At 37.5% G+C, this 11,564-nt stretch overlaps 1 protein-coding gene across 2 annotated transcripts in view; it reads left to right on the forward strand.

The window, feature by feature from the left end:
- The window catches only part of LOC106882507 (charged multivesicular body protein 3), a 69,220-nt gene extending 61,679 nt beyond the window's left edge, over positions 1-7,541 (forward strand). For both annotated transcript variants that reach the window (XM_052974467.1, XM_052974468.1), the window contains 3 exons: positions 1,905-2,026; positions 3,491-3,605; positions 5,204-7,541. In XM_052974467.1, coding sequence (XP_052830427.1) covers positions 1,905-2,026; positions 3,491-3,605; positions 5,204-5,361 — 395 coding nt within the window. In that variant the 3' untranslated portion in view covers positions 5,362-7,541. The remainder of the gene's footprint in view (positions 1-1,904; positions 2,027-3,490; positions 3,606-5,203) is intronic.
- The last annotated feature ends 4,023 nt before the right edge of the window (positions 7,542-11,564 follow it).

The following is an 11,564-nucleotide window of genomic DNA, read 5'->3' on the forward strand; positions in this document are numbered from 1 at the left end:
ATATTTTCTTTTAGCACGTTACTGTGCACAGAAATGGAAGAAAAACAATGTTTGTTTGTACAGAGAAATGATATGCCGGCGGCACAAAAAATGTCAAATGTATATTGTTTTGGAAAGTTTCTTTGGCCAATGCACTGTCTGGCCAGACCTAGTGACATAAGGGTCACTTGAGTTTTGTCGCAACGACGAAGGTGGAGTGGTTTCTTGCGTGTGTGTTTGTGATGGTGTTGATGTTGGTGTATGCATTGGTAAAGATGTTGAATGTGGTGTGTGTGGTGGTAATGATGTTGGCAGTGGTGTGTGCAGTGTTTGAAAAGCGGGCATGTCGTCCACGGAAGTTGAGGGTTTGTCAAGGTACGCCTTTTTCAGATGGTCGACAGACACAATCTCTGTATGACCATTAGCGTCGACCTTGAAGATCTTTGGAGTGCGAGAAAGCACACGAAAGGGTCCTTTATAGGGAGAAACAAGGGATCCTTTGACAGAATCAGCCCTAATAAACACGTGAGACCAAGATTCAATGTCTGCTGGCACTTGAGAGGGAGGTGACTTGTCTGGGACCCATAGCCGGAAGTTTTTTCTGAATCACGTCGGGGTCACCAGTTATAAGAATTGGATGAGATATGACGGCTCGGCCATCTCTCCCCAGTTCTTATATTAATCATTAAAATCCAGAAATACAACACGAGGGATAACGGTAACAACAGATCAATAATTTATTCTAGGTTGAGTAGAGCCGTTTCGTTCCTGGGTGAACAGGCATGCCACTAGAATACCAAGGAAGCTTCGACCACATGTCAGTATCGAGTTGAGAGAGCACTGGAAGATACGTGTTGTCACGACCGCTGCTAGATAGAGAAGAGGACGAACGCTATTGCTCTCTCTCCACCTGTTGCATTGCGCATGCGTGCCCGGGTACTTCCGCTGACGGCAAGTCCCTTGCACATGCACATTTTGTCTTGACATGTGTTCTTTTCACTGTTTAGTCTATTTCTGTATGTTTGTTGTTTAGCCTGTGTGAGTAACCTATCATTAAAGATGTTCCAGCTATGACTATTTAGTCTTATTATATATCTAGAATGATATTATCCAATGGGTCCATTTTGAGATGTAGGATATACTATGGAAGAAATCTGTTTGCTAATTTTTAGCAGGTCTGTCATCCACATGGAGGCGCTTTAAATTCAATGGTGACCATGTTGAGAGCAGACAAAGTGAACACCTCTGAACACAAGGAATCCTCAGTATGTTAGCTTGACTGTTAGATATAGCAACCAAATCCTCTCAAGCTTCACTCTATTGTCTATGATTTCTGGAATGGTTCTGATGTGTGTGAATATTTGTATTTAGAATGCAGCAGCCTTTAACTTTGCTCTTTAAATGCCCAAGCGTTATAATCATTCTAGTGGTATAAAACATACTCTTTTTCTCTTTACCAACTGCACCACCTACAAAGACAAAGCAATAAGGGGTCCTCAGTTACTTAACATGCTAGAAATAGTTATCAAATTCCTTAAAATCACATTCTATGACAGAATTTGAAGAGATTTACCTGCTAGATTTTGCATGTTAAGGACTGTGTTGTCCTTATTTACCCTCAGTCAACCCTGATTGAGTAGACTTATGATCAAAAGTGTTCAGGGTGTGGCCACCTGTTATTATTGATGCATACTTTGGGTGGCCAGAAGTAATCAAAGTTAAAAATGTTAATACTTTAGTAATCCATGACTACTAAAGTTGATGACAGTTGTGGTAATGATGCTAGATGTTAATAATAATTCATTACATGTTCTGTCTACGGTAGTTTACAATTTCAAGATAAGTTTTGCAATAATTTGATATATCTAACCAGTTTTTCTTTCCATGAACTTTCTACCCCACTTTACAATTTTCTTTATCTGTAGGTAAGTTACGCATGGCTGGTGCTTTGGAGAAGAGTGTTGATGTGATGAAAGCAATGCATTCTTTGATTAAAATTCCTGAGATTAATTCTACTATGATGGAGATGTCTAAAGAAATGATGAAGGTTAGCTTGCTTGATTATTATATACCACTGCCACCATCATTTTATATTAGCAGTGACACTCATGTACTATCTGTAAATTACACTTAGTCATTAGGCTGCCTACTTGCATGTCATCACTGTGCTCAGTTTGAGCTGACTTGTAGATATACAATGGCAATAATATAGTCACTGCCTCATGCCATTATTCTTTGCATATGTAATTGTTATGACATCCCAATTTCTTCACCTGACATAGTTTCAACCTGGATCAAACACTCAGAAACTTCAACATCCACATCTCATTAGGGGACAGAATTAGATAAAAAAAAGTAAACAAACATAAGTTTGCTCAAGACTAAGAACAACAATTGTTATACATATATGTTATACAAAAATTGCATTAACTCCATCATGAATTTTTTTTGCTAGTTCTGCCTAGGTCCATAATCTTACCACATATAGCTACAAGAATACAAAATGATGCACTTTACATGATCAAAGGCTGCAAAATAGATCTCACCCATCAGCTATTTATACTGTAAAACATAGACACTCAAAAGGGAAGAACCTACCTGGATATGCATGAGCACAGCTTTTACTGCAGTAAATTACATCCTGCTACTACATGGTCAGTCTTCTGCTAAACACCAAGCGTAATTATAAAACTTCAAAACACTATCTTTCCCATTCAGCCAAGAAAATTATTAAAAAATCATATGCACTCAAAAATAGCATTAGCATCAATAACATTCACCCCAAGCTCTCTACTGGGATGCACACTACTATAGACAAATACTGAGGAACTGGAACTATCACATTTTGACTAAGACCTTTCTTTTAACTCTGTGGCCATCAACAAGCACACAAAACTAAACAACATGATATGCTTTGAATTTTACACTTCATCCATACTATAACCTATTACAAAATCAGATGAAGTGTTGGAACTCTAGATCATACCTATTAACCTGATGTAAGTCAGCTCTATCAGGTTTGATCTACAACAACAGCAAAGCATTGAGCTCTCTTGAGGCATTTATATTTCAGTATATAGAAGTAGCTTTGCACAAAAGAATCTATACTATTGCATAATAGTATGCATGACGGTATTAACTGATATGTGGGTATTAACTGAAAAGCCACTATTTCATAAAGTGTTTAGTAATGTGACTAGGAAAATAGCACACTTCTGATAATAACCTCTAAAGTAGAAATAAGATTCTAATTATACCAAGTCCATATGTCATATGACCACTGTTTAGAAATAGCAACTCAACTGTAGAATTTACCTGCTTTCAATTATTAAATATGTTCTTGCAATCATGTTTGCAGTTTATATTTTGTTTTTCCAGTATGAAAATTATAATTTTTGTCTATCATTGTTAGTACAGGTGTTTTTACAACTGTCAGAGAAGCAAATTAAAAACTAATACATACTGCTCTTAGGTGGAACATTATGACTCTGTTATTGTTATCATTTTACAGGCAGGAATTATTGAAGAAATGTTGGAAGATACATTTGAAGGGCTGGAAGATGCTGAAGAACTTGAAGATGAATCTCAGAAAGAAGTTGATAAAGTTCTTTATGAATTAACTGCAGGTAAAGTGAAAAAAATGTTACAGTGACTTTTTCAGCAAATAGTGATGGATGCAGACAAAAACAACTTGTTTTAAATCTCTGAGCAAGAGATATACAGTAACAGTACCAAATAGTAAAGTTTATATGCCAACAGAATGTGGCAGTCCTATAAAGGATGATGTTATTGTTATTTTAGCTCCAGGAAAACATCTTTTCCAGCTGGCTATTGACACAGTTTGTGTTTGTATAGCATTTGCAAGGGAGGTCATCGCTCCCATCTCTAGCTTTACGTGATACTCACAGACATAGGTTTCTGGGTGGTTACCCATCCTCAGTATGAGACAACCATAGGCTAGTGACGAAAGCTCTCTCTGCTCACATGGATACATTCTGTAGAAAACTTATTTCCCAGGTAGAAAAACATAAGGCAGAAGAGAGTAGCTGATTAAATACTTGTGACTCTTTCAAAAGTTCATCACATCAGTTATTAATTTATTCATTTCATTTACTTGTTTCAGTCATTTGACTGCAACCATGCTGGAGCACCACCTTAAGTTGAACAAATCGACCCCAGGACTTATTCTTTGTAAGCCTAGTACTTATTCTGTCAATCCTTTTGCCGAACTGCTAAGTTACAGGGATGTAAACACACCAACATCAGTTGTCAAGTGATGGTGGGGGACAAGCACAGACACACACACACACACGAATTATCGTCGTCGTTTAACATCCGCTTTCCATGCTGGCATGGGTTGGACGGTTTGACTGAGGGCTGGCAAGTCAGAAGGCTGCACCAGGCTCCAATCTGATCTGGCAGAGTTTCTACAGCTGGATGCCCTTCCTAATGCCAAATATGTACATATATACATATATATATATATATATATATATATATATATATACGACAGGCTTCTTTCAGTTTCTGTCTACCAAATCCACTCACAAGGCTTTGGTCAGCCCGAGGCTAACGTAAAAGACACTTGCTTAAGGTGCCACACAGTGGAACTGAACCCAGAACCATGTGGTTTGGAAGCAAGCTTCTTGCCACACAGTCATACTGCACCTATTGTAACTGTTTAAAAAAGTAATTATGTTTGTGATTTGTCCCTATCAGTTTTTAGATGAATTTGTTATTGAGAGTAAAATTGTTTATTCTGTTAACTTCATATTTTCTGATTGGAATCCTTTAGAAAATAAATGTTTGTAAAGGTTAATTGCAGCCCATCTACACATATGGCATTTGATGAATACTAAATTATTTGAAATGTGTTTTTAAAAGAGTATAGAAAAGTTGTTTCAACAGTTTGAAAATATTTCTATTGGATTTAATATTTCATAAACTCTCCAAAACCAATTAGGCCAGTACTTAAACCTATATACAGACAGCATGTTGCCTGATTGCAATATACCATTGAGTTCTAGCTGTGCTTCTAACACTGCTTAATTCTCTAATTAACTCTCTAACTCCAACTTTTCTAGTTATCTAAGAAATTTAGATGTGTGTGTGTGTGTGTGTGTGTGTGTGCATATGAGAGACTATTATTCACACTATTTTGTTCCTTCTTCCAGTCTATTTTTATGTACATGCTCCACTTTTGATTTGTGTCTCTTTGTTTCAGGTGAACTGGGCAAAATGCCTTCTGCTGTCAAAGATTCTTTGCCATTAACTGATGTTGCTGGTGCCACAGCAGCTACAGCATCAAGTGCGTTGGAAGAAGAAGAAAATGATGAAGAGGAAGATGAGATGCGAGCTCGGTTAGAAGCTCTTCGCAGCTAGGCAGACATTGCAAATGCTCTTGTCCTCAACTACACAGTTTCAAGTGTGTCTATGTGTTCAATAAGAACACAAAGTTGAAGAAAAGAAAAAGAATAACAAAACTGTCATGTGGTAATTTAACCCACATTCCTTGATTATTGCCTAAGTGCATTCACTTATACTCTTTTTCTACCTTTCTTTTACTCTGTTGCTCTTTCCATCTTTTTGTCCTTTTCATTTCTCTTTCTCCTCATTCTTTCTAACTCTTTCAATCACTTTCCATTTCCTTTCCTCAATATTTATGACTGTTGGGTTCTTTTTTTATTGTCCACCATTATTTATCTATCCATCTTCACTTTTTTTGCATACAATATTCCTAATCTATCTGACAAATCTAAAATTACAATCACTGCTCTGGACTTCATACAACAGCAATAGTATCACTAAGAAAATATTTGGTTATGGTTATAGCAGAGTGTGCATGTGTATAGATGAAATGATATTTTATTATCCAGCCTGGCTTGCTTTCTTATATAAACTCTGAAACAGCGTGAAGATTCTACCTAGAGGTTACCTCATCTACATATGATATAAATACATATCCAGTGACACAAACATCTATACACCTTGGTAGCTGTACATATATTTTCTGTCACACATACACATTTATCCAGTATCTATTGAAAATGTTAGGTATTGAACTGAAAATTTAGAATTTCTGATTTAAAATCAGCTGCAGATGTTATGTATTATTACTTTTTGTTTCCAGGAAGGATACTTAATTCTACATTACCTCAGTTGACATAATTTAGGGAAAATATACCAATTTTTTTCTAGAAAAACCATCAGAGATATGTTGGCTTGCTATCCAGAGTGTGGTTATTTTATTATCAAGTGTAAGAACTCTTAACAAAGAAGAGTTAAATACTGAAGCTATGGATTTTTATCTTTTGTGAAAGGATTAGCATTTTAATTATTTTGGTCCACTCTGTTTAAAATTTATTTCACACAACTATTTGATATGATGCATTTTGTTTAAACTTTTGTAAGAAAAGTAGCTATAATTGAGTGACTTGGCCTTAGCATGTCACCAATACATGATACACACACTCTTATTATGCACACACATATATAGCTCTTTGTAGGTGCTTGACTGTTAAAACAGCAGCCAAATCTTTCTGAATTCACATATTATTGTAATAAAATAATGTGTACATTGGATAATGTTTTTATAGAAAATTATGTATATAATATAAAAATGGGAATGACTGATCATTGGTCTGATCAGTTAAGACTAAACAACAATAGCACATATAACCAACTCAAACTGCTTTTTAAAGTAATACTCATGTGGAGCTGCTCACTTAATTGCTACTTTTCATGAACAGCCTCCAATTGTATTGTCTTTTACTTCCACACTCACTTTACCTTTAGACTTTGGAATCCTTCCTTTATCCCATTATCACCAAAGTCTCTCTCTCTCTCTATCTATCTATCTATCTATCTATCAATCAATCTATTTCTCAAGATACAAAAACATATAACTCCTACTGGGCTATTGTTCTTGCATTGAACATAGTTGAGGTACAGGACACTATAATAAATCATCTACTATATCATCTTGGAACTTTCTCAGTTTAGCAATCACTAGTATATCTTCCAGAACCAGAACCCTTGGAGACCTATTCCCTAGTATTACATAGAGTGCATGTTTCTTTGTTTAGACCTTGCGCTAAGCACTTTTCCATATTTATGGAAACTTTTTCCATTCATATACTTAACAAATCAACACAAAATATATTAATAGACACACATGCACACATCTATTTTCTTACTGTTTTGCATTCAGTTTTCTTTGTTATCATTTGTAGGAATATTTCTCAGAATGTTTATATTTACATTTGAATCATTGGAGTATGTGCCTTCACAGCTGAATGTTTGCTTTTCTCCTACTAGCAAGTGACATCTAATATTTGGCTATGTGAGATTGAGGTGAGACAGAATAATGTCTTGCTTGTCAGAGATACAGTATAGTAGCTGTACCAAGCTTTGAACTCGTAACCTAGTTTAACTTTGTGTGTGTGGTTATTGGGTGGATGTGTGTTTACATCTATATATAAAGCATTGAAAACAGGGTATTCTGGTTTACTTTTACTACATATAGTCCAAGCAATAAAATCTGTCAGACCTTTTAATTGCAATTGTGCCTTGTTAATTTTTTCTTCTGTCAGAATATAAACAAAATATTACTGGTGAAAAGTGTCAATCTTCTTAACCAAACCAGTACTTCTCTAGAACTGTGACTCCCTGGAATTTTCTCTATGCCCACATTTTCGTTGCAGATATTGACTTACAAAAGTTCAAGCTGAACATTAATTGCATTGATTTCACCAGGCACTACTTTTTGATTAATGTATTTAATAAAAATTCAATGTCAGTGCATACATACACACATGAGTATATATTGTATAAAACACAGGTTTATGAGTGGTTTTCACACTTTAGGAATGGTCACTTGTCGCTTGAAAACCAACCTCCTTCAAGACAACCATTGACCTCCCGAATGAATGAAATCATCATGAAAATTCGTGAACTGATCTAAGGAATTTTGATGAACTTGTTGATATGACTGGTGTATTCTGGAGCTCCTGACAACAAAATTTGAATGAGGAATTGCAAACAAAAAGAGTTGCAGCAAAATTTGTGCCTCGCTTACTCACAGAAGATCAAAAGCAATTACAACTGAATGCTTGTCCTGAACTTAAAGAACAGTTGGAAGTTGACCCAAACCTTTTTTCGAAGGTTGTCACAGGTGACAAAAACTGGTGCTGTGGTTACGACCTGGAAATGAAGCAGCAGTCAAGTCAGTGGAAGCATTCAATATCACCACGCCCCCCACAAAAGTGCATCAAGTGAAGTCCAATGTCAAGACGATGCTGATTTGTTTCATTGATGCAAAAGGGATTGTCCTCCTAGTCAAATTGTAAGCAGGCATTTTACTTGGCATTTCTGAAGCATTTGTGAGACACAGTGAGACAAAAACGCCCCAACTAGTGGCAACAAGGCACCTTTGCACATCGCCTTGAGTGTGAGATAGTTTTTGTCCAAAAATGGCATGGCTCCATTTACCCACCCACCCTGCAACTTTTTTTGTTTCCCTGAATGAAAAAAATCCTTAAAGGGAAATGTTTTGCAGATGTGGAAGAGGTGAAGATAAAAAACAATGGCGGCGTTAAAAGGCATCACTTTGCAAGAGTTCCAGGACTGCTTTGAACAGTGGAAAATGCGTCTGAACCAATGCATTACTTCAAATGGAGAATACTTTGAATGCGATAAAAGTGTAAACATGTAAAACTAAGTGAATAAAATAATATTACAAAATTCCAGGATTATTCTTTGACAGATCTCATTGAACAGTATCTTGCTACATCATGTCTCATTGGTATATAATAACATGCTGACATTTTTTAACAACACTTATGATGTGGGGGATATCTTTGATGTTAACTCCACAAAGACTTCATCAGTTATCACATTTTTTTTTTCTACATTTCTGTTCCTGAATTGCAAACATATACCCTTCAAAGTGAGAGTTAGTAATTTGGTTTTCGGTCCATGATAGACTGCTTGGTACTGTCATCCTGGAGCTTTCTGCTAACATATCCATGCATGATCTTCTGCTAATATACACTCATCCTTTCATTTGATGATGTATTGCAGTAGAGTCATGCTACATTTTTGGGCACGTATTCAAGGAATGTTACATGAGGAGCTGCTTTCCAAGTTTCATGATATTATCTACCTCATGTATGCAAGCTTGGTCAAGGGATGCACTTCAACACTTGGTGATTAAAGAGTATTGCTGAAGGGATATGATGTGACTTCTGGATCAATCTTAAGCCTCTGCTTCCTTGTTTTCGCGTTAAGTAAATGCTTAAGATTGATTTGGCTCAGATCTTATCAAGTGTCCAAATGTTGGTATGAGTACTAGTACTGCAAACACATTGTTTTATTGAATGCAAAGGGTTCCAAGGTCCATAATTTCCTTATCTAGTTGTGACATGTGCTTTGTTACAGATACATCATCATCATCGTTTAATGTCCACTTTCCATGCTGGCAAGGTTTGGGCAGTTTGACTGAGGACTGGCAAGCAAGAAGGCTGTATCAGTTTCCAATTTGATCTGGCAAGGTTTCTACAGCTGGAAGCCCTTCCTAATGCCAACCACTCCAGGAGTGTAGTGGGAGCTTTTTACGTGCCACCGGCATGAGGGCCAATCAGGCAGTACTGGCAACGACCACAACAATTACTTCACTTGACTCAACAGTTCTTTGTAAGCACAGTTTATTGCCCAATGATTGAAGGGCACTCTTAGATGAGCCAGTTATGCTGCACTAGCATAGGTCACAGTTACGATCTCACTTGGCTTGATGGGTCTTCTCAAGCACAGCATATCTCCAAAGGTCTCGGTCACTCGTCATCACCTCTGTGAGGCCCAAAGTTCGAAGGTCGTGCTTCACCACCTCATCCCAGGTCTTCCTGGGTTTACCTCTTCTACATACTGCTAGGATGTTACACTTTATCACACAGCTGTCCTCATCCATATGCAACACATGACCGTACCAGCACAGTCATCTCTCTTGCACACACCATCTGATGCTTCTTAGTCCAGCTTTTTGCTCAGAGCACTTACACTCTATCAGGTATGCACACTGACATTACACATCTAGCAGAACATACTTCATTTCTTGGAAGCTTACACATGTCCTCAGCAGTCACAGCCCATGTCTCACTGCCATGTAGCATAGCTGTTCACACACATGCGTCATATAGTCTACATTTTACTCTGAGCGAGAGGCCTTTTGTCACCAGTAGAGGTAGGAGCTCTCTGAATTTCCCAGGCTATTCTTACTCTAGCAGCTACACTTTCAGAGCATCCACCCTGCTACTGACTTCATCACCTAGGTAATGAAAACTATCAGCTACTTCTAGGTTTTCCCCCTGGCATTGGACCGAAGCTGTTTTCTGCACATTTTCAGTGTTTATTGCCCCTGAGCCTTCCTTTGATTTTACTGCACCTCTTGTGTGTCCATAGCTTACACCGAGTACATCTTATAGAGTTTCTACCTACACCTTTTCTACAGATCGAGCAGGGCCATGTACCTGAACGGATATGTGATTTGTCTGTCTTCCTACTTATTAACACTTTGGTTTTTTGCTAGATTCACTCTAAGGCCCTTCGATTCTAGACCTTGCTTCCATACCTGAAACTTCTCTAGTTCTAATAGTGACTCAGCTATTAGAGCAAGGTCATCAGCATAGAGAAGCTCCCAGGGACATCCTGTTTGAATTCCTCTGTTATTGCCTGGAGGACTATGATGAGTAAGAGGGGGCTGAGGACTGATCCTTGGTGGACCCCTACTCCACCTGGAATTCTTCACTAATTGCCAACCCTCACCTTACTGATAGCATCCCTGTACATGGCTTGTACAGTTCTCACTCACCACTCATCTATCCCTAGTTTCCGCATTGACCACTGGATAAGGGATCAGGGACCCTGTCAAAGGCTTTCTCCATGTCGGCAAAAGCCAGGTACAGAGGTTTATCCTTGGCTAGGTATTTCTCCTACAGCTGTCTTACCAGAAATATAGCATCAGTAGTGCTTTTCCCTGGCACAAACCCAAATGGCATCTTGTCTAAACTAACTCTCTCCCTAATTAGTTTGGCTATGACCCTCTCTCTCCCATACTGTCTTGCAACACGAAACACTTCAAGTCTTTGGTCCTCACGACGCAGAACATTGGCAAATCTGCTTCCCCTCTGGGTAAGTAAACCTGTCTCCTAGCTTCCCTTCTGGCAATCTGATACAATTTCCTGCTACCACCATTTTTCCAGTCCTCCCATGCCTGTTTCTTTTCCCTAATGGACCTCCCTTACTAACGGTCAATCAGACAGTAATTTCCCTTTGTTTAACGGTCATTTTCATAGCATTTTTTGTTGGCCAGATAACTGAAGAGATGCCGGCGTAGGTTTCCCTCCTAACACCCGAAACTCGGGGTTTTATCATGGTTACCGAATAATTGTCAGATATTTATATATATATGTGGATATATATATAGATATATATATGGATATGTATATATATATATGGATATGTATATATATATATATATATATCTAGATATATATATATATATATATATCCATATATACACACATATATAT

Source organism: Octopus bimaculoides, chromosome 18 (genome assembly GCF_001194135.2).
Source record: "Octopus bimaculoides isolate UCB-OBI-ISO-001 chromosome 18, ASM119413v2, whole genome shotgun sequence".
Taxonomy (NCBI): domain Eukaryota; kingdom Metazoa; phylum Mollusca; class Cephalopoda; order Octopoda; family Octopodidae; genus Octopus; species Octopus bimaculoides.